Source organism: Lynx canadensis, chromosome D2 (genome assembly GCF_007474595.2).
Source record: "Lynx canadensis isolate LIC74 chromosome D2, mLynCan4.pri.v2, whole genome shotgun sequence".
Taxonomy (NCBI): Eukaryota; Metazoa; Chordata; class Mammalia; order Carnivora; family Felidae; genus Lynx; species Lynx canadensis.
In genome coordinates, this window is record NC_044313.2 from 75,902,362 (window position 1) to 75,926,496 (window position 24,135).

Sequence of the window (24,135 nt, forward strand, 5' to 3'; positions counted from 1 at the left end):
ATTTAGGTCTTTATGTTCCTCTAGATAAAAAGCAAATGATTTCTCATCCTATGTAGCTCATGTTGAGGGGTGCATTAGATGGTTCAGGGTGCTTTTCAAGGAATATTTGAAATCCAGAGCCCAGGACTGAATCACTTAAGAAAACTAAAACCTGCATATTTTCCCTTGAAGAACTGAGACTCTTCAACTTCATTAATCACCAAAATACCAAAAAAAGGCTTCTTTAAATTTATATGCAAGACATAATTTTGGAACAAGTATTTGGAGGAGTATTTATCATCATCAGTAGATTTTTAGATGAATGTCTAATGATAATTTCAAGAGTAAGAAAAAAATCTGAATATGTACTTTTGAATCTCATGGGATTTTTTTTTCTTTATTAATTTTTTTTTAATATTTATTTATTTTGAGAGAGAGAGAGACAGAGCATGAGCAGGGTTGGGGCAGAGAGAAAGGGAGACACAGAATCCGAAGCAGCTCTAGGCTTCAAACTGTCAGCACAGAGCCCAATGCCGGGCTTGAACTCACGAGTCATGAGATCATGACCTGGGCTGAAGTCGGACGCTTAACTGACTGAGCCACCCAGGCACCCTTTGAATCTCATGGATATATTTAAAACACAAATCTGTTAGTGTGTGTCATATATATTCTTACCCAAATATTTAAAGATGAAACTCATGAGCAACCATGTTGTTATGAACAGTAAGATTAGAAGGTTAACGTGAGCTGAAGGAAAGTCGAAGCTTGGTCTTTTCACTGTCCTTCACACAAAATATGTTATTACTCATCGATTGTTAACATTTTGGATGCTTACTAGGAAGTTATTTTATTTGAGTTTTGCTCATCCAAAAGAGGAAGAAGCTGAGGCATCTGGGTGGCTCAGTGGGTTAAGCGTCTGATTTCAGCTCAGGTCATGCTCTCACAGTTCGTGGGTTTGAGCCCCGTGTCGGGCTCTGTGTTGACAGCTCAGAGCCTGGAGCCTGCTTCAGATTCTGTGTCTCCCTGTTTCTCTGTCCCACCCCCGCTTGTGATCTGTCTCTTTCTCTCTCTCTCAAAAATAAATAAACATTAAAAAAAAAAAAAAGAGGAAGAAGGCATGTGCTTAGATTGTTAATTTCTGTTTTAAATCTCTGATTGTTTCTACTTTCATTTTGTGTTTGCTTTCTTCACTACCACTCCTCAAACAGTTGACTTTGACTGTGTTCTCCCACTCCTGAATTGAACATGAATAAAATAATGTCAATAGTATTTGAAAAAGTAGATAAAATATCTGGCAGAATGGAAAGCTACATCATAGTTGTGCACGCCCCGTGTTTCTTCCAAGAAGCAATCTGTGCCTTTCGCCAGCTACATTGGGATTTGAGTACTGATTCTATCCCTTGGTAGGTGTGTGACTTTGGTGCTTAAAACATTCTGGATCTTAGTATTCCCGCCTTTGAAACATTACATATTTGTATCTAGTTCCCAGAATTGTTGCCCCACGCCAAGCACTCTCATTATATACATAACAAATATTTGCTCCCTTTCTTATTAAATCTGTATCAAACTACTACTTCTCTTTGTAAAGACTTTTGGGTCCTGTGTAACCTCTTGATTACATGGGCTTCTTATCTGTGTGGTTTTAACTGAAATTTTCTTTGCACCTTCTCAGAATTTCAAAAGAGAAGAGCAGAACTTTGTGGTACAGAATGAAATCAACAATATGTCTTTCCTTATTACGGACACCAAGTCAAAGATGTCAAAGGTATTAGTATAATACGTTGTACTGTTCTAGAAAATGTCTGAATGTAACTTTCATTTGCTGATTTTCTTTTAGATCTTTTGAGGATGTATAACTGAGATTTTACAGATTTTGTAATATTATTTACCGATTAAACACATATGCATACACACAGTTTTAAGGAAACCTAGGATGTGAGTAGGTATGGTTAGACAGACCCAGAAATGACTTTCATGAAGGAAGAGGTTTTTACTCACAGTTTCCTAGAAACAGAAGGCGTGTCCTATGGGGGGGACATGTGGCAAAGCACTGTTGGTCTTGCGGCAGAGGGAACAAGGGGAAAAGGTGGGCAGGAACCTGTATTACGGTTTTTGTGGGACTGGACGGGCAAAGCAGAGTTGGCTAGTTTGCATAATTTCAGTGGTCTCTGGGGTGTAAGGAGTGTCCCTAGGTGGGGTACGTAGCCCTGGGGCGATTAGGGCAAGTGGATGGAGGCCCAGGTAAAGGAGGCGGTTGGGGAATATAGGACTCTGGGTTGGTCGGTCGATCTATGAAAGGCATGCTTGCAGGAAAGTCGTTTATTATCTGTAGGACATGACTAGCTTTGGGAGGGGCAATCAAGGATCATCAAGACCCCAAGACATCAAAGTCTCAGAATGAAAAGGCATGCTTAACATACTCACCCACCCACCTGCAAACACACACACACACACACACACACACACACGGACATCAGAATAATTAGCCACATTGTTTAAGAACCACATGGATGGATTCCAGGTTCTCACATAGGAGATGTGGGGGGATGCCTCTAAATTTTTGTCTTCTGTGTCACTCATGTTAGGGAGGGGAGGACCTCTCCAAACACTTAAAGATCCATGCCTTTGTTATTTGAATTACCACTAAATAAGAAAATGAACAGATTACAGACACAGAAAGTATGTAACACCGAAAGTATGCTGCCCGATGGCCAGAGATACAGCATAGTGTGAGTCTGGCCAAGGAAATCAGTCTCTAACTCCGTAAGTTATGGGGTGGCGTTTCCTTGGCAGGGACACCTGTTCCCCTGAACCCTAGGAGTGACTCGTGCCTGTCACCTGCTTTGTTGGTGATCACTGGGACGATTGAATAGCATCCCTCAACGTTCCTAGTCTTTTTTAGGGTTTTAAACGCATGCATTTGACACGATTACAGAGGAACTAAAAGCTAAGGGTAACTGAAGCTTTGCATGCCTGCAATGTCTGTCCCCAACTACAGTAGGCTATTTGTGTGACCGTGCTCTTGCCACACACATAAAAGATGAGAACTTTTCTCCCCTCTGGACTGTCAGCAAGCCTGGAGAGTGAGCTGATGCTCTGTCAGGAGATGCTGTGCTAAAAGCACATGTCTCACGGATGTTTTGAGCTGAAAACCATTAGTGAATTTCTCTGCTTTGACAGCATGTTGTCGATATAGGACGCTGTTAACAAAGGCATAGAGAGAGGGCCCAAGGAGTCAGTGTTAAGTTTGGGAGGATGACGGTGATTGTGGTGTATCATGAAACTTGAGATAAACGAAAAGTCGTAAGATCAGAGGTCTGCACACCCTTACAAAGACATCTTCTTCCCTCCTTTTCCTCACTGTAGTCCAGTGATTCTCAAAGCATACGCTCAGTGTGCTGCACATCCTATAAGCCACACTAGGGCATCTGTACACACTGACGAAGAGTAACATTTACTCCCATTTGCAGGGGAAAAAAATGCATAAATGGATAGAAGCATCTTAATGCCCGCACCCCACCCGCTAAATTTTCTCAAGCCTTTCAGTCTTTTTACCATATGACTGCTAACGCTGTGAAACAAGATATATAACAAATAACAGCGATATTGATGAAGTACTTAGAAATGAGTGATCATGCTTTCCCTTCTTGTTCTTACGTCTCGTCGTTTTTGTCTATATGTGTGCTTGAGCTTTTGTATCACATACATACCATAAACATTTTTCCTAGAAGTAATGTTTCTAGTTTCTTTTTTAAATGTGTATTTATTAATTTTGAGAGAGAGAGAGAGTGCATGCATGTGTGTGCATGAGCAGGGTTGGGGCAGAGAGAGAAGGAGAGAGAAAATCCCAAGCAGGCTCCACGCTGTCAGCTCAGAGCCCTGTGCAGGTCTTGATCTCACAAACCATGAGATCATGACCTGAACTGAGATCAAGAGTCAGACGCTTAACCGACTAAGCCACCCAGGCTGGTTTAAGACATGATTGTTTCACCAAAAGAATCATGATGTCTTTGTGTTTCAGCGTTTGCACAGATTTGAGAGTCACTGTGTTGGCCAAAGTAGCATCATAGTTCTACTTCCATCATATCATTGAGGTGCTCTGCTAACCCCATATGGCAGGAAGGGCCCAAAAGCAGGATGTAGCAAAGGGATGAGTAACATCTTTCCCAAAAGCTGCGCTGTTCAGATCTAGTGCCAGGAATGGGTAACAGGAAGGTAGCCGTAGGTCTTACATCTGAAGCTGAAATGGACAGAGACATGTTCCCCCATGCAGAGCTGGGAACAGAAGGATCCAGAAGGCTTCAGGGATTCCTCTGACAAAGCCTCAAACTGTCTGCCTGAGACATCACCATGGCCCATAGATCCACTCCCCTGGAGTGCAGAAGGAGAAAGAAACTCTTTTGAATGGAGATTCAGACCCAAACACAAACCAAACAACATATTGTTATGTATCAGTCTTCAAGCAGACATCCAAACAGGAACGATTGCTATTTGTATGGAGTACCATTTCTTTTTTTTTTTTTTAAGTTTATTTATTTTGAGAGAAGAGAGAGAGAGAGAGAGAGAGAGAGAGAGAGAGAGAGAGAGAGAGGGAACCCCAAGCAGGCTCTGCAGCACCAGCATAGAGCCTGATGCAAGGTCAAATCATGAACTATGAGATCATGACCACAGCCCAAATCAAGAGTCAGATGCTCAACCAACTGAACCACCAACACACCCCTGGAGTACCGTTTCTAAAATTAGAAGATAATATAGAAAGCGGGTAATTATAGATAAAATATGGAAATATGATTGAAGCCAGCAGACCAATTTGGATTATGGTAATCTGGGATTGAGGACCTCATTTTGAATTAAAATGTGTGTGGCCCGTCAGGCAGAGAGAGGCCAGTGCATATGAAATTGGCCGTATTGCTCTAAGGAGGGGGTGACCACCTGTGTGGGACACGGAAGCCCTGCTGTGCCTTTGTCTGAAGCTTGGGAAGTGGTGTTGTCTACAGCAAGTGCATATTAGTGTACTTCACCCAGTTGTTAACGTGTAGGGTGGTGAATACTCCCCTCCGGTGAAGCCGGTCTCCTCCTGCCCCCTTCTCTTACTCTTAGCCCTCCGTGACAGCCTGGCCCTGAGCACTCTGGGCAGTAGCCCCTGTGACTTCTTTAAGACCCAACATTCTGCAGGGGCGGGGAACATATTTTATTCACATGGTAACTTGAAAGCTCAGTGCAGCGCTTGGTGCATGGTGGCTACTTAATTAATATGGATAAATCTAAGATTTGACTTTAAAGAGTTTGAAATTTGGTCCTTAACCTGGGCATGTGTAGGTGTCTTATTTTACTGTTGATTTTCCAGACTCACTGTTGCATTGGTACCAATGTTGCATCATTGTATTGCCAGCATTGCTGAAGTTTTTAATGGCATGACTTGTTTTAAAAACATATGCAGGGGCGCCTGGGTGGCTCGGTCGGTTCAGCGTCTGACTTTGGCTCAGGTCATAATCTCGCGGTTGGTGAGTTCGAGCCCCATGTTGCGCTCTGTGCTGGCAGTGGAGCCAGGGTGGGATTCTCTCTCTCTCTCTCTCTCTCTCTCTCTCTCTCTCTCTTTTCTGCCCCCTCCCCCACTTGTGCTCCCTCTGTCTCTCAAAATAAATAACCTTAAGAAACAAAAACACCAAAAAAACCCGTATACAGAAAGCATCCATGGGTCTGGGTGTCTCAGTTGGTTGAGCAGCTGACTTTAGCTCAAGTCGTGATCTCACAGTTCCTGAGTTCAAGCCCTGCGTCGGGCTCTGTGCTGACAGCTCAGAGCCTGGAGCCTGCTTTGGATTCTGTGTCTCCCTCTCTCTCTGCCCCTCTCCCGCTCACACTCTGTCTCTCTCTCTCAAAAATAAATAAAGATTATATATTTTTTTTTAAAGAAAGCATCTATTACAAACTCTTGTTAGTTTATTGATGTGAGAAAAAAAATAGTGGGTTTTACCTATTGCGTTATAGAATTCTGTCCTATTTTTTCTTAAGATTTCAGTTCCTGTTGAAATGTAGCACCTGGCCTTATTTATTTAAAGCTAGGCTCACTATTTTTTCCAGCTTTATTAACATACAGTTGGCATATAACAGTGTGCAGTGTCAGGTGAACAAATCAACAACAGATTGACTTGATACACTTCTGTATTGCAACCTGATTATCACCGTAGCATTGGTTAACATCATGTCATATAATTACCATTTGTTCCTGTGGTGAAGACACTTAAGATCTACTCTCTTAGAAACTTTCAAGTAGACAACACAGGATCGATCATTAGCTACAATCACTCTGCTGTATGTTGGATCCCCAGAACTTATATTTATCTTATAATGTGAGATGTGTCCACTTTGATTAGCATGTCCCTGTTGTCCCCACCACCCGGCCCCTGGTAACCACCACTCTCCTCTCTGTTTTTATCAGTTTGGCTTTTTCAGATTCCACATATAGGTGGTATCATATGGTATTTGTCTTTCTCTAACTTATCTACTTAGCATAATGCACTCAGGGTTCATCCGTGTTGTTGCAAATGGCAGGATTTCTTTCTTATGGCTGAATAACACTCCACTGTGTGCATATATCCATGCATGAATGCATAGGTTGTTTCCATATCTTGGCTGTTTTGACTGACGCTGCAATGAACAGGAGGGTGCAGACATGTTGAGACCCTGTTTTCATTTCCTTTTGCTAAATACCCAAGAGTGTAATTGCTGCGTCCTGTGGTTCTATCTTTAACTTTTGAGGAACGTCTATACTGTTTTCCACAGTGGCTGCACCAATTTACATTCCCATCAAGAGTGAGCACGGGTTTCTTTTTCTCCATATAATCACCGGCATTTGTCATCTCTTGTGTTTTTGATGTGATGAGACTCACTTTTATAATTAATATATCTGAAATATTTTTTTTGAAAAAACATTAGTAAATATCTATGATTTTTGTTTTGTTTGGGGAAGCTATTTCACTGTAGGACTATTAGAAAAGTCTTCCCTTGGGGCGCCTGGGTGGCGCAGTCGGTTAAGGGTCCGACTTCAGCCAGGTCACGATCTCGCGGTCCGTGAGTTCGAGCCCCGCGTCGGGCTCTGGGCTGATGGCTCGGAGCCTGGAGCCTGTTTCCGATTCTGTGTCTCCCTCTCTCTCTGCCCCTCCCCCGTTCATGCTCTGTGTCTCTCTGTCCCAAAAATAAATAAACGTTGAAAAAAAAAAATTAAAAAAAAAAAAAAAAAAAAAGAAAAGTCTTCCCTTTTTCGTGATCCTGTATTAAATTTTATTTTAGGTGAAATTGTTAGGGCTCTGTGTGTGTGTGTGTGTGTGCCTGAAAGGGAGAAAGAGACTGATTCGTGACAGGGATCAGTTGACCCTACTTTTCTGTTTAAATATGATGCCCATATTGACCATGCTGTTGCAAATTCACCTCTGATTCGAATGTTAGGAATTGGTTGAAAATGAAATACCATGCAAATTCAGTAGTGTTAGCAGTTCTGCTCAAATTACTGAGCAGCTCCTAGGGACAAGACGGAGTGCTTGGTTCTAAATACTGGAAGGGCCCCTGGGTGGCTCCATTGGTTAAGCATCTGACTCTTGATTTTGGCTCAGGTCATGATCTCATGGTTCACTAGGTCGCGCCCCGCATCAGGCTCTGCACTGACAGTCCGGAGTCTGCTTGGGATTCTCTCTCTCCCTTTCTCTCTGCCCCTCCTCTGCTTACATTCTCTCTCACTCTCTCAAAATAAATAAACTTTAAAAAAACTCTTTTGGGGCTCCTGGGTGGCTCAGTTAAGCGGCCGACTTCGGCTCAGGTCATCATCTCATGGTTCGAGCCCCGTGTTGGGCTCTGTGCTGACAGCCCAGAGCCTGGAGCCTGCTTCAGATTCTGTGTTTCTGTCTGTCTCTGCCCCTCCCCTGCTCATACTCTCTTTCTCTCTCAAAAATAAATTTAAAAAAACATTAAAAAAAACTCTTTAAAATAAATAATGAGTATATGAGTGAATGAATGAAGAGTGAATGAATGAATAAAAAGGAGCAGACCAAGTTTGGCCCCTGCCCTGATGGAGCTCATAGTCTGGTGAGAAAACAGCCACCAAACAAACAAACAAACAAACCCAATTGATAGGGGTGCCTGGGTGGCTCAGTCAGTTGAGCGTCTGACTTCGGCTCAGGTCATGATCTCGCGGTTGACAAGTTCGAGCCCCGCATCGGACTCTGTACTGACAGCTCAGAGCCTGGAGCCTGCTTCAGATTCTGTGTCTCCCTCTCTCTCTGCCCCTACTCTCCTCATGCTCTGTCTCTCTCTGTCTCAAAAATAAATAAACATCAAAAAAATTAAAAAAAAAAACCTGATTGATATAGTCATATATAAGCATATTTAATTGTAGATTTCATTTCTTTATAGTGGAAGTGGACTATATCATCACTGGAAGTGTTCAAAGATGTATTAATTTCTCTTTTCAGTTTATAGATTTCCTGTGGTATACAATGCAAGATTATTATTTGAGCATAAGGAGGAGTTCATTTATCTAAGTGTTTCTCAAAATGGAGCAGTTTATAATTGCCCTTAGTGTTGATTTCAATTAGTCTTATTGTAGGGTCACTTGAATATTTATAAATATCAAACCAGGTATAAGCCCCTTGTACTTATACAACCATAAAACCAAAAATCTTTACAAGTTAGGGTCAAGAAAACCATAACACCAACAAAATTTAGACATTAATGTATTGCATGATATTGTTTTGCTGAAGCTAAATTACCAGAATTGGATAGAAATATGTTTGCAATCATTTGTATCAATTTGTTTAATTTTTAGGATGTTGGTTCCTCATTTGGATAATTATTTTTATCACTGTGGTTACATTTCCTTCATTTTTAAATGAGCAAAGAGCTCATTTAAAACCACTGATCCATTATTTTTATGAGTTAATTTAATAGCACAAATAATTATTCATAGGGTTTTTTTTCCCCACTAAATTTACTGAAAATAATCTCTTATGAATTGGTACAGATAAGAACAGGGTCCATGCAGTAAGTCCATTTCGTTGGAAACTGAATACAATTCTTATTGCTGTGGTTCAAATATTATAGGTTTGATATAGCAACATATACTCTCTGTATAATATGTGTCATAGTAAATATATCATATAATATAATTAACAATATATAAGGCACCATTACTTCATGATGACTCAATTATTTTACTACATAATGTGAAAAAATTCTTTCAACATCATGTTGTGATAGCAACATAGGGAAAGCATATTGTTTGTATGTTAAGTTCTCTTCTTTTTTTTTTCTCAGTAGACCGAAACTATTACGGTATGTCACTGTCATGAAGATATCTGCAGTGTTATTGCTACAAAGAAATTTAACAAGCACAAAGCAGTGGATATGGGACAATTATTTTAGTTTTGACATTAGCATATGCCTGTTAATAGAAAGAATGACGCTTACTACCCAGTGAAAATTAGATTCGGCATTGAAAGTGACCCTGACACATGAACATAGAATTCAACAAAATCCCAAAAGAACCCTGAGGTAGCATGGCACTACTCAGATGTGAACAGGCCGTCCAGAGATATAATCCTGAATATTTATGTTATACAAGTTAGTATATTACATCTGTTTCCACTAGAGAGGGGTTAATGCTCTAGGGAGACGTGTTTGAAGACTGCATAAAAGGCTAATATATTTTATAATAGTCTTATATACACCGTGTTCATGTGTGTGAGAGTCAGAGCATGTGTATATTTCAAACCAAGCATCTATCAAACAAAAATAAGCTATATATTCCTTTTTTTTTAACAATAAGATAGGAGTTTATTCATCAGATTCTATGTATGAGTCTTCCTTACTTGTTAAATATGACCCTATACGTTATAATTCTCTTGAGCTTCAGTTTGAACAAACCCACTGCCTGAGAGGCATTGGCAGTTAAACTGAACAGACAGACAAGTTGGCTTGAGAGGAGTGACAGGAACATCTCTAGCTGGTTTGGATCCATAGGAGGAGGTTCTTCTGAAGGCCACGTGGGATTGCATGGATTTCAATTCATCCTGCAGTGACAGCCTTCTTGGGCACAGAGGGATTGCCCCCAGCTCTCCTGCCCTGCCCCCAGCCTTTGGCATGACCCATGAGTTCCAGGAAGGTCCTAGGGGATAGAGTTGGGGGATGGGCACCGACTGGCTTGGCAGCTGGAGTTTCTTGGGATTTTTTTTAATTTTTATTTATTTAAAAAAAATTTTTTTTAACATTTATTAATTGTTGAGACAGAGAGAGAACACAAACAAGAAAGGAGCAGAGAGAGAGGAAGACACAGAATCCGAAGCAGCCTCCAGGCTCTGAGCTGTCCTCACAGAGCCCGTCGTGGGGCTCAAACCCACGAACTACAAGATCATGACCTGAGCCAAAATCGGGTGCTTAGCTGACTGAGCCACCCAGGCACCCCTAAAATCATTTTTATTATTTATTTTTCGGTTAGATTTCTTTTTTTTTTAATTTTAATTTATTTTTAAAACTTATATCCAAGTTAGTTAGCATATAGTGCAACAATGATTTCAGTAGATTCCTTAATGCCCCTTACCCATTTAGCCCATCCCCCCCTTCCACAAACCCTCCAGTAACCCTCTGTTTGTTCTCCATATTTAACAGTCTCTTATGTTTTGTCCCCCTCCCTGTTTTTATATTATTTTTGCTTCCCTTCCCTTGTGTACATTTGTTCTCTGTCTTAAAGTCCTCATATGAGTGAAGTCATATGATATTTGTCTTTCTCTAATTTCGCTTAGCATAATACCCTCTGGTTCCATCCATGTACTTGCAAATGGCAAGATTTCATTCTTTTTGATTGCCAGGTAATACTCCATTGAATATATATACCACATCTTCTTTATCCATTCATCCATCGATAGACATTTGGGCTCTTTACATACTTTGCCTATTGTTGATAGTGCTTCTATAAACAAGGGGATGCATGTGTCCCTTTGAAACAGCATACTTGTATCCCCTGGATAAATGCCTAGTAGTACAATTGCTGGGTCGTAGGGTAGTTCTATTTTTAGTTTTTTGAGGAACCTCCGTACTGTTTCCCAGAGCGGCTGCACCAGTTTGCATTCCCACCAACAGTGCAAAAGAGATCCTCTTTCTACGCATCCTCACCAACATCTGTTGTTACCTGAGTTGTTAGTGTTAGCCATTCTGACAGGTGTAAGGTGGTATCTCCTTGTGGTTTTGATTTGTATTTGCCTGATGATGAGTGATGGTGAGCATTTTTTCATGTGTCTGTTAGCCATCTGGATGTCTTCTTTGGAGAAGTGTCTATTCATGTCTTTTGCCCATTTCTTCACTGGATTATTTGTTTTTTCGGTGTTGAGTTTGATAAGTTCTTGATAGATTTTGGATACTAACCCTTTATCTGATATGCTGTTTGCAAATATCTTCTCCTATTCCATCAGTTGCCTTTTAGTTCTGCTGATTGTTTCTTTCGCTGTGCAGAAGTTTTTATTTTGATGAGGTCCCAATAGTTCATTTTTGCCTTAATTTCCCTTGCCTTGGAGACGTGTCAAGTAAGAAGTTGCTGCAGCCAAGGTCAAAGAGGTTTATGCCGGCTTTCTCCTTGAGGATTTTGATGGCTTCCTGTCTTACGTTTAGGTCTTTCATTAAACCATATATTCTTAAATTTTTCCTCTTAAGCATTGAAAACTATTAAACATATAATATCAGAAATTACTATGGACTTTTCATATATCCATCTGCTTCTCTAAAATCTCAATTTGCATTTTCCTTCTAAAAGCATACAGAAAGCACACCAGTGAATTGTAATGACCTGGGAATAGGAGAGTATGACTTAAAATTAGCAAGAGATGCTAAGAAGGAGAGAGGAAAAGTATTCTCAAAAATAGGGACCAAAGAAAGAAGGAAGTTGGAACCACTATCAAGTTAGAAGAGCCTCCAATTTTTTTTTTAAATTTTGTTTAACGTTTATTTATTTTTGAGAGAGAGAGAGACAGAGCATGAGCAGGGGAGGGGCAGAGAGAGAGGAAGACACAGAATCCAAAGCAGGCTCCAGGCTCCCAGCTGTCAGTGCAGAGCCTGATGCGGGGCTCGAACCCACAAACTGTGAGATCATGACCTGAGTAGAGGTCAGACCCTTAACCGACTGAGCCATACAGGCGCCCCAAGGCTCCTAGTTCTGAGTGTGGGAAAAGCAGTCACCAACTCCAAAACTTGTCTTTGTTCCCCAGGCCGCTGTCTCTGATCAGGAAAGGAAGAAGATGAAGCGCAAAGGAGATCGGTACTCCACGCAGACCTCTCTCATTGTGGCAGCTCTGAAGCGGTTACTGCCCATTGGGTTGAACATCTGTGCCCCTGGGGACCAGGAGCTCATCGCTCTGGCCAAAAACCGATTTAGTATGGTAACTTTCCTGTTCATACCGGTGGTAATGATCACTTGACCTCCAGACTCAAATGTTTAGACTCCCTTTTTCTCACTGGTCTGTGTCAGGATTTCATTTCCATTAGATGTTTTAGTAAGCAGTTTTTCTGTGTATGCAAAGACTGCCCATTTTTTTTTTGGGGGGGGGCCCTATTTTTATTTCTAAATTATGTTGATCACCTCCAGGGAATATTCTGAAACCCAGTAGAAAAGATGCAAACAAGTTGCTGGTAGCGGGGAAAAAAATGGATTTCATATGAACTCCTATATAAAATTTGTTATGAAAAATGTATTCAAATTTAGGAGGGATAATTTTTCAGTGTGAGAAGCATCATGGACTGTGCTTATCATGGTTAGATAAGGTGTTGACTTTCTAAGTCAACCAAGCTGACTCTTCGACTTGGCAAGCATCAACATTTCAGTTCTCAAGATTTCTTTATGACCTCTGTTTTTTCTCTTTGTGGCTACCTAGACGCACTTTTTCAAGAATATACAGCAGGATCATTATTTTATATTTATGTCATTGGGAGGACATTTTCTTTTACCTCCATTCCCACGCGGAAGTACCTCTCTGAATATCCAGAATTGGATACCCTGAGATAAGCAAATTGAGGGGGCATTGTGTCACCATGGGCTGCACAGATGCAATTCTGGTGGTGGTCATTCTAGTATTTGATTCTTAGGGTATTTCCTTGTTGTTACTGGATCACAGGGGGTAGTATTAAATGCCAAAATTACTTTATGGAGAGTTCAGAGAATGATGGAGATATACCCCTGTTTGATCACAAGGGAACACACCTCTGCCCCCACTTTTTGTGAACCAGAAATTCCATTCCAGTGAGTCTTAAGACACTTCCCGTAGAGTCGATGTAAGTTGGTACCTTGTTTCCGGTTCACAGCAGTATCAAGAAATAGTCTGAAAAAGAACCCCCCGCATTTGTGGTGTGTTTTGAAACCCTATACGTAGGTTTGGGCAGACATACACTATTTCAAAAGAGGCTGGAGTTACTTCTGTTGACTTGTGACAGTTGATGCATTAATGGTAAGACTTCTTTTAGGTAACATTTATTTCTTGACAGAAAGACACTGAGGATGAAGTACGAGATATAATCCGCAGTAATATTCATTTACAAGGCAAGGTAAGCCAAATTTAAGTACATAGTATTTATGAATTTAGTGAATCTCTCTTTAGAATAGTATCACAAGTAATGTCACTTTAGCAATTCAAATAGTGAAAATATATTATTTTAATCAGTCTTTATTCTACTTGCAAAACTCTTGGTATTAAAGACTCTCAAGATAAGTAATGTATTTTATTTACTTTAAAAAGTCAACGTAGATCACCAAAGATTTTTAGACTTTGAAAAAAAATATGTCACCATTTGAAATAAAGGTTGGAAATTTCCTTCATTAGCTGAGTTTGAGCACTTTTGGGACATGGAGATAGGTGTCCATAAGAATTTGAACTTTTTCATCTAGTGCCCAGAAATTAAATATATGTCATTAGAAGTCATTAGTACATAGGAGATATTAAGACTTGCTGTAGTAGAAATAGATGAATAAAGAATTTACCTAGGGAGGTAAAGGAAAACATAAATGTGGGTAAAAAAAAATTGCTAGAAGTACTTTTTGTACTACTTTGTAGTACAATTATTTGGAAATTTTTCATACTAGGGGATAAATTGTTCATTTGTTTACAGAACCTGTTATGCAATGTAACAAGTCTAGCAATTTGTTATTTTGATTCAGCCTATTTGCTTCTATTCTGGTGTCCCTTCTGGGAAATTTTTTCAATTATGACAGTGTCCAAATGTCAACAAATAGTGACCACAGCGTAACGTTTGCTTTTCTGGGTATTAAAATGTTTCTTTCCAAGATCAAAACCGTATTCTTCTTTTAACACTTACGAGCACAATATGATAAAGGTGAGACATACCTTTCCAGTATTCACAAGGCACAGACACTGATTTAGAGCCCATTTCGTGTGCACTTTGATGTGTAGGTACTCGTATTATTTAGTAATAACTTGGCCAGAATGGGAGATGAATGCCTTTTAGAGTTCAATCTCTTCTCAGATTGCAAAACGATTATGAGCGTTTTAAAATGTACTAATAAAGCCTCTGCCTGAACCTCAAGTGAAGGGTTTATGCTTCATATATGGGTGTTTGAGGAGATCCTGTAGTCCATGCAAAGGTGTCAGGATCCCCGGGACTCAACACCACACTTTGAGAAACATGGTCTAGGACAACCATTACTGAGTAGAGACAGGAGATGTTCAGTACCTCTAAACGAAGGTTCTATGCTCTTCTCAGGAAATAAATAAAAAAGGATGTCTTGAAGAAGCAGAAGGAAATCTGATTATATTCTAGAAGTTTTTTATAGTAGCACTGAGGGCAATTTATGTTGTGTCTTGGGGAGTCAGAAAGAGAGAGGAGAGCAGAGAAGGAAACACATTTATGATCAGCATTTCACTTCCAACTGAATGAGACCTGAAAATAAAGCAGTAATGAATGCATATTCTTTTTGATATTTCAGTCTATACTTGTTTTGTGAAGAGTCAGGCACATATATTATGGAGACACACAGACTTACAGAAGATGAATTCTTTTATTCCTAGCACCTTCTTGAATGTATTGTCTTGAAATTGTAGGATGGGTCGTCCTGGGGCCAAAAGAAGTAACTTTATATGAGAAAGAATAAAGACGCTGCTTATTTTACCAAATATAAGTAAAAATGTGTATTTCTGTCTGGAAGCACCAGGCACAGTCCTCAAATGAAAAAAAGTATGTGGAGGAAAAACATTTTGTTTTATCAAAGGACAGATGGTGTCTACAAGCCATTCAGTGTATAAAATCCTGTGTTTGCCCCTAGATGAGTTATTTTTCACATGTCAAACTATGCTTTCTTGGGCTGGGAGTTGTGAAGTTTTAGATTTGTCCATTTACTTCTGCTTCATTACCCTCAGTCCCCCAGTTTTCATGGAGACTTGAAAGGGGAAGAGAAACATACAGGGATGACTTTGCCTATTTTCAATAATGTAGTTATTCTATATTCTTTTTTTTTGAAGTAATGTGATCTTTTCCCTATAAAGATGTTTATATTTGTCAATTTCTACGATTTTATGATAATCTTTCTCAAAAACATACAGAATTCAGTTGTATCTCCCACTCAGGAAATTTGGCAATTTTAAAAAGACTCCTTTATTATAAGAATATGATTTTATATTCCTCCATTGTTTTATATTTGATATCTTTGTTTCAATGAGACTAAACTCAGTTGCAGAGTCCCTGTATTTATAGATAAATGAGATCCTGTATCATTGCCTGTAAAAGTAGGTATGTAAATCTTTCAGTGTTTGACCGTGAAAGGGGAAGAGAAAGATAGATCACTTTGTCTACTTCCTTGCCTTGATCATATCCAGCTCATCCTTACATTCTAGGTAAAACTTCACTTGTTCAGGGGAATCTTAACAGCCACCAGCAGGTTAGGTCCAAGCTCATGATACCTTATCTTTCTCTTGAGTAGCTCTCCTCGCAACTGTACATACTTAATTTCTGTCTTCCCCACTGGATGGTAAATTTCATGAATACAAGGTCTTTCTCTGTGTTGATCTCTTCATGGTGTTTTGACACTGGGCTACACCCAGTAAAGTAGGTCTTCCCTTCCTTACATAGTAACCTTGTATTTTTGAAACTTTTTTCCTTTTTCATGCAGTTGGAGGATCCTGCTATCAGATGGCAAATGGCTCTTTACAAAGATTTACCGAACAGGACTGAAGATACATCAGATCCAGAGAAGACCGTAGAGAGAGTATTAGATATAGCAAATGTGCTTTTTCATCTTGAGCAGGTTAGATTCAGCATGGATTCCATAGTATTTGCCTTAACCATGTAAAAACATTTCAAAGGTGGTATGTGTTAATTTGTTAGCTATGGGTGGGCCAAAAACATGTGTGTTCAGCTTACTCATTATAAATAATATATGATTCAGGAGTGCTTATACCTAATAAGCAAATTTCCAAGCTTGTAATTTTTGTTCCAATGTGTAGGTAATATATTTTGAGATATCATGGCCTTTGTTTTATTGTCTTTTCTCAAAATATTTCTTTTTTAAAAATTTTATTGATTTATCTTGAGAGAGTATGTGCGTGTGCAAGCAGGGGTGAGACAGAGAGAGAGGGAGAGAGAGAGAATTCCAAGCAGGCTCCATGCTGTCAGTGTAGAGCCCAAAGCAGTCCTCGATCTCACAACCATTAGATCATGACCTGAGCCAAAATCAAGAGTCAGATGCTTAACTGACTGAGCCCCCCAGGTGCCCCAAAATATTTCTATATTTATACAGATAAATAGGATTATACACTTAATTTTAAGTCATTCTGACAAAAATTTCAGGAGTTACCTGATTTCATGTTCTGTGTATCATTTTTTTATTCTTGCTCATAACAACATGTTTGAGATGCTTTCACTAGTTTAATATTTGAATTTTTTTGGTTACTTGCTTCAACTTTCCTTTTATTAGAGATATTTTTGAGTTAATTTTCTCCAAGATCAGCAATAATATTTAGATAAGAGCTACGGCATCGATATTAAAACTGTGTGAGAATAGTGGTTTTATATAATTTTTCAGTTGTGTCCTATTTTAAACTACAAAGTTTACTATGTGTTTGATTTCTGTATTCATTACCTTTGTTTAACAATTCTCAAATTGCTAGTATTCGAAAAATTATCCATCAGTGGGTTACGTTTTTGTGCAAGGAATCTTCTGGCCTAGGTAAGATATTTGCAATAGAGGGACATTGTCCCTGTGTCTCATGAGGTCCATTCGGCAAAATGACACCAGAGTGAGGGAGTTCAGTGTGAACCCAACAGTGTGATCTGTCACTGGGCTTTCATGACAGCCTTTACCTGATGTGGCAGATCTCACATTTTTACAGTACACATAAAATCATAAAATGGCCTGTGTCATCTCAGGAACTTTGTCACGTAAATGGTTTGCAGAATATCTTAGCATAACAATGACAAAGATTTTTCTTTGATTTCTATTTTATATTATCTGGTGATCTTTCATCCCTGTCTTGACCAGTTAAGTCACATACAGATACCCCCTAACGTAATATCCTTTTAGTTTCCTTGTTTGCTTACTTATGTGACCCTCAAACATTAATAACTTCTCCAGTGTCATGCGATCTGTCACTATACCTGGTAAGATGTAGCTAGGATACTCTCAAACCATATGGCTGTGGACATGTACTCACATTGTGTAACACCACAATATTTATAATATATAACATATGTAATATACATATGTAATATGTACTATATAATGAACTTAATATTTCCCTCAATATCTCCATGAAATATTAAATAAGTACAAATTATCACTCAACAGAAGACAAAACTTAAGGTAATGAAATTTTAAGTGATATATAAAGTCCTAGAGTTGTTTTTCCAGAGTTTATACATATTTAAGAAAGCTATTGGGGAGGCTGGGTGGCTCAGTCAGTTAAGCATCTGACTTTGGCTCAGGTCATGATCTCACGGTTCGTGAGTTCATGAGGTCAAGCCCCATGTCGGGCTCTGCACTGACAGCTCAAGCCTGGAGCCTTCTTCAAATTCGGTGTCTCCCTCTCTCTCTGCCCTCCACCGCTCATGCTCTGTCTCTCTCTCTCTCTCTCTCTCAAAAATAAATAAACATTAAAAAAAAGAAGAAAGAAACACATATTTAAGAAGGCTATTAAATGTCTACCAGAGAACTATTCCTGGCAGCATTGTTCTACCATAAGGTTTTAACTCTTCCTGGTTTTTTTGCATATACCTGGATTTGCTTGAATGAGTATTAGATACATGAAATGAAGCTTATTGAAATCTGATAGTTTTATTATATTCACATATTTCATATTGACACATGTATTCAATCATAATGGATGAAGTCATTTGTAAAGTAGTGAGATTCATTTTCTGAAGCAGTCATTCCTTCCTCGAACATTTTTTGAGTGCACGACCATATGGCAGCATTATACTTCGCAGGTTCAGGGAATTGAACGCGGTCTGTCTACTCAAGTGAGTCATCCTCTAGTACAGCATGTGGATAGATAAATATATAATAATACAGATGTGCTAGGATACAAAAGGTGCTGAAGAGGCTATAAAAGGAGTCCAGTCTTGATCTAGTTATGAAGTAGGTGATCCCCATAATCTTAAAGGAGAAGTAGGAGTTTTCTAGGAAAAGGTAAGGGGGTCAGATTTTAGTGAAGGCCAACTATTCTACAGATGGTTAAGAACATGAGTAAAAAGAAATCATCAATTATCAAAGAATAGAAAAGAGCAGAGGATGTACCACAAGAGGAATTCATGCCTTCAGTACCTCTATTCTAATGTTTATTTGTAACTCAGTCATAGAGTAGCTTGTGATGAGTATCTTCACTTGCCAAACTCAGTGCATAAACAGTGGGCGCACAGCAAATACTTAATTTATCGTAGGTATCAGCGACCTTTGCAATTATATATTTTGTGCTGTACATCCGGTAACTTTTGTCCATGAGAGTAACCTGTCTCTTGGAATTTCCTAACACATAAACGCGAGCCAAGCTAACACAGCAGCACCTCCCGGCGTTTGGACAGTGAGAAGAGAGGTATTAAGCACTTCTCACATATAGTAAAATGCTCTGCCAAGTGATAAGCTTCCTGATGGCAGACACCTTTTCTACCATGGTCACTACCGTATCCTCAGTGCCTCACTATTTCAATGTGTTTGTTGACTATCACCCACACCCATCAGAATACCTTATTCCCAGAAAAAACTAACCTCATACAGCCTGAATATCAGAATGGCACTGTAACGCTTTGAGTCTAGTTGAACGATACCAGCCTTGATTCACTTAACACAGCCACCAAGAAGAAAATCGAAGTGGACAGTTGTCACAAAGCGTTTACTGATCCTGTGAAGGGAGGACCATCATAGATATAAATAAGTGCTTTCCAAAGACAAGTTGCTTCATTAAAATTTCTAAGCCACTCTAGTCCAGACACTCTTAATGTTTTCTTCAGGCATTATAAAATTCATATTTTGACCCTTTACTGCAAAGGATAATAGAGTTTAGATTTATTTTTTTAGCTAACGCAACATTTTTATTTCTTCCAGAAATCTACATCTATGCACCGGAGATATTACAGTCTGGGAAGTACAGTGCTCAATTACCTAGAGACTACTAATTAATTTAGAATTACATGTTGTTTTTTTTTCCTCTCTAATACTTATAATTAATCTCTTTTTCCTCTTGGAGCTCCAAACACCATTAGCTAAATAAATAGCTTGCTTGCCTCATTTACTGCAACTTTGAATTCTCATTTGTCCCTATCTAACAAAATAATAATGTATTTTAACATTTTTGCAAAATTAAATTCTTTTCCTCACTCCTAGTAATGTGTTCCTGAAGCCTTGTCATTTTCTCCCCATCCTGTTATAGTAAGGAACAGTTGAAATTTCGGTAGAATTTTCTATGTCTGCCTCTATTCGTGTTTACTGCTGTAACTCTCATGATAAAATTGGTCGAAATGGATACATAAATAAGAATAGGTTAATTTTTTTGCGTAGGCAGAAAACATGTTTTAGAACCATAACCAGATTCTGAAATGGCTGCAAAATGATTTTATGTAGAATGGTTTTATATTTCTTTGATTTTACAGATGACATAGCTTCTTAAGTACACACTACTGGGGAGATACTCTGTTTTGACTAAAGAAAATACGTAGCATTCAAAACCATTTCCAATTTAGCATTGGGTGACTTCTAGGACACGGGCTTTCCCATAATAATTGCAGGGGTACTTTGGGAATTGTAATTCCAGACGTTTTTAATGTAAAAGGCACAGCTGTTTAATACGGTATTGTTGAGGGTAAGTCGGAGTTAAACATATTTAATGTTTTGTTTGTATCGTTTTTACCTCAGGTGGAGCACCCACAGAGATCGAAGAAAGCTGTATGGCACAAACTTCTGTCCAAGCAGAGGAAGAGGGCAGTGGTGGCCTGCTTCCGAATGGCTCCTTTATATAATCTGCCAAGGTCAGAATTTTTTTAATGTCGGCAATAGATGAAAGTTCTTTTTTCCCTAGTAAGCTGGAGGAGCATCGCGTCTACCTTAACAGGAGTGCAGTAGTCTGAGAGAAGAATGCAAAACAAGTCTTGGCTCTTTTGTGTAATGCCTGAGCTTGTTTTTCTTTGTTGGGTGATCAGAACTGTGATGCGCAGTGTAGTTATTCAGTCACTTCTGAATACCGAGGAAGTTGTGCTCACATATGTAAGGCAGGGTAGGGTAATTAGGAACTCTCTCTTTGGAGTCAGACTGCCTTGATTTGAACCCTGGCATGTCAGCTGATGGCTGCATGACCATTGGTCAAGTTTCTTACCTGACTTTGTTATAGTTTCCTCATTTGTGCCATGATGAGATTTGCCCCATGGAGTTGTTCAGATTATTTAATGGATTGAGGTATAGAGGGTGCTTAGAACCAAATTTAGCACTTTTAATGTCCATTGCTGTTTATTATTTCTTGTGGTTTTCGGGCTTGGGGCAAAGAACTGGTATGGATCTAGTTTATGGGAATAGCAGAAAGGTGTTTAACAGTCCCTCAACCTTCTCTTAGAGCTACAGCTGGCATACTCGTTAACAGAGAAACTGGTACATTTGAGTCTGACTCGGTGGCCCAGGTACCATTTCAGCCTCCTTGCAGTTTTCCTAAGAAACTGTGCTCTTTCCTCTCTGAGCTTTGTACAAGTGGCATCTTCCCCACATCTGGTAAACAGGACTCAGCTCAACTGCGTCTCTTTTTTTGGAATATCTCTGACAAAACCATGCCCTTCAACTCCTTGCAAACGGAACACTTCCTCCTCTTTGTTTCCAGAACACTCTTACAGACCTCTCGTTGTAGGCACGATCCTGTATGGTTGGGCCTAGTTGTCTCTCTGATTCAGACTTTGAGATCCTTTATTTTGGTTCTTTTTTTTTAAGTTTATTTATTTATTTTTTTATTTTGAGAGAGAACATGCACGCTGAGCAGGGGAGGGACAGAGAGAGAGAGAATCCCAAGCAGGCTCTGACTTGTCAGCGTGGAGCCCAATGCGGGGCTGGAACCCATGAACTATGAGATCATGACCTGAGCTGAAACCAAGAGTCAGTTGCTTAACCGACTGAGCCACCCATGCACCCCTGGACTTTGAGATCCTTTAGAGTTTTATTCAATTTTATATCCTTAGTACCTGGAACACTGCCCTTCAGAACATCTTTGAATAAATAAATGAGTCAGGGAATAACAACACAAAATACAAACCCCTCCCCCAGCCCTCAAACAAAGCAAACAAAGAAACTTCACACTTTCCCCTTTCAGTGAGACAGCTGGATTCCTTGCCAAAGCACATTCACTGAGTATAAAATACATTAATTTCCCCCTCAGACCATGTGCTACTTTAAATTCTCTAACTCAGTTATGGTGTCACCAGTTAGTCAATAGAACATTAACCTTGAATCCATAGTTTTACTCCCTTTCTGGTCCATCCTGTACAGTCATTCTCCAGATTCCATCAGATTTTTCTTAGATCTCTTTTCACATTTTTCTTAGATCTCTTTTCACATTGCTATCCTTCCTTTTATGGCCACCCCTCCGGCTCACGTGTTTATTGCTTCATATCAGGTTGATGGCAGCAGATTCTGAGGTGATTTCCCTGATGTTATGGAGTCTGCTGTTCCACTCTCTCATGTAACCTTCTCAAAATTGTATCCTTTATTGCAGTGGTGCTCAGACCTGGCGCTTTTGGGAAATACATTCAAATTCATTTAAGAAATATCCAAGCCTCAGCCCGTTGGATGAGAATTTCTGTGAGGGCTTAGCAATTCTGTATCGTTTAAAAGCCGCTCAGATGATTCTCTTGTACCAATATTGTCGAGCCTGTCCTTTGTCATGTCTGGCCCATGCACAGGACTTTATGGCGATTTCTAGCATTCTAGATGCACTGTCAATTCCTCTCCTTGGTTTTCCAGGCCCTTCATAAACCTATCTAACCATGTGTCTCATGACTCCGTAACTCACCATTAGTTCCATCAGGCTCATCTTTCTCCCCATCCCGTAATGACACGTCTCCTTTTAACACTTCTGATAGTTTCTTATGATGTTCCCTTATGGTCATGACTTTCTCTTATCCATACCTCTCATCGGCCTCATGATGAGTTTACTTATTCTTTTAGTCCTCGCTATTTTTTTTATTTTTTTATTTCTTAGGCCACTGTTCATCATCAGTATTCCAGTATTTAATCTTTGGGTGTATACTCTACTAAGTTCATACAATACGTTTTGTTTTGTCATCCTCAGGGCCTGTATCTAATGTTAACCACTGACTACTTCCTTATTAATCCTTATTCTGTTGTTTTGCCAAAGCCACTTGATGTCATACTAGCTACCACTTAATGACCATCCATATACCCCACGTGCTTTACATGGTTTATCTCATTTTAGGTCTCTGCAAACTGAAGTGCAGATGGGGTTTTCCTAGTTTTATCAATGAACAAAAAGGGAATGTTGGTAAAGTGAAGAGTTGACCAGCATTATGAAGCTTAGAAATGGCAGAGCCAGAATTTAAATGCAAGTCGGAATGTGCTACGGGAAGCCTTGCCTTATTTACTACCATGTCTTGCCTGTGCAATCAAGAGTGGGAAGTTTCTTTTTATCTTATGTCTTTGAGCGCACCGAGAGTCCAGTGATAAAGCACCTTTCCAATTTATTTAACAAAAAACAAAAACAAAAACAAAAAAAACTCTTTGTTTGAAATTATGCTTCTCTTTTAGGCACCGGGCCGTTAACCTCTTTCTTCAGGGATATGAAAAGTCTTGGATTGAAACAGAAGAACACTACTTTGAAGATAAGCTGATAGAAGATTTAGCAGTATGTCTTAATGGGGCTCTAAGTTCAAAGAGGGCTTGGGTCTGGTGGAGTCACGCTGGCGTGACCAGGTTATCCTATCACAGCGGAGAGAAAGCACCATTGCAGTGTTGGTCCTAGGAAACTTTCTATTCTTGACTGCTACTGCATTCAATGTTCAGGGAACATCTTATTCTTCTTACTTCAGAGATCTCATCAGCACCCAGCAATTCCGAATTTCAGGTGAATGATAGAAGTTTATTATAACCAGGCTTTAACTCGATTATTCTTTTAAATTCTTCTGCAGAGCACCTTTAAACACCTTAGAACCTAGCATAGAACTATAAAAGCTGAACCGTATAGAAGTTATCCACCAAAAATAAGTTGAGGGTTAACAAAAGCCAATGAAAGGTAGCTGGTTTTTAAAAATATATGAGGCAGAGAATGATGGGACTAGACGCAAGAAGAACAGGAAGTCATGGTAAAATGCATTAGATGGAGACTAGATTTTTGGTCCTGCCATTTTGGACAGGTAAAGGTGCTCTCGTACTGAGGGGAGAGCAGTCTTCATCTTTTTTTTTAAATCTTTTTTTTAATGTTTATTTCTTTTGAGGGGCACACTGTGCAAGTGGGGAAGGGGCAGGGAGAGAGGAGAGAGACAATCCCAGACAGGCTCCACCCTATCAGCACAGAGCCCCATGTAGGGCTCAAACTCACGAAGCCATGAGATCATGACCTGAGCCAAGATCAAGAGTCAGCTGCTTAACTGACTGAGCCACCCAGGCGCCCCAGTCTTAATGTTTTATAAGTCGTGGAC

At 39.6% G+C, this 24,135-nt stretch overlaps 1 protein-coding gene across 6 annotated transcripts in view; it reads left to right on the plus strand.

Moving 5' to 3' along the window:
* The window catches only part of RYR2 (ryanodine receptor 2), a 767,906-nt gene that overhangs the window by 635,614 nt on the left and 108,157 nt on the right, over positions 1-24,135 (plus strand). For 4 of the 6 annotated variants that reach the window (XM_030335594.1, XM_030335595.1, XM_030335590.1 and 1 more), the window contains exons 71-77: positions 1,652-1,744; positions 12,225-12,395; positions 13,495-13,554; positions 16,130-16,264; positions 19,556-19,591; positions 20,363-20,475; positions 23,246-23,342. In XM_030335594.1, coding sequence (XP_030191454.1) covers positions 1,652-1,744; positions 12,225-12,395; positions 13,495-13,554; positions 16,130-16,264; positions 19,556-19,591; positions 20,363-20,475; positions 23,246-23,342 — 705 coding nt within the window. The remainder of the gene's footprint in view (positions 1-1,651; positions 1,745-12,224; positions 12,396-13,494; positions 13,555-16,129; positions 16,265-19,555; positions 19,592-20,362; positions 20,476-23,245; positions 23,343-24,135) is intronic. The other 2 variants (XM_030335592.1, XM_030335593.1) reach the window with 1 other exon arrangement.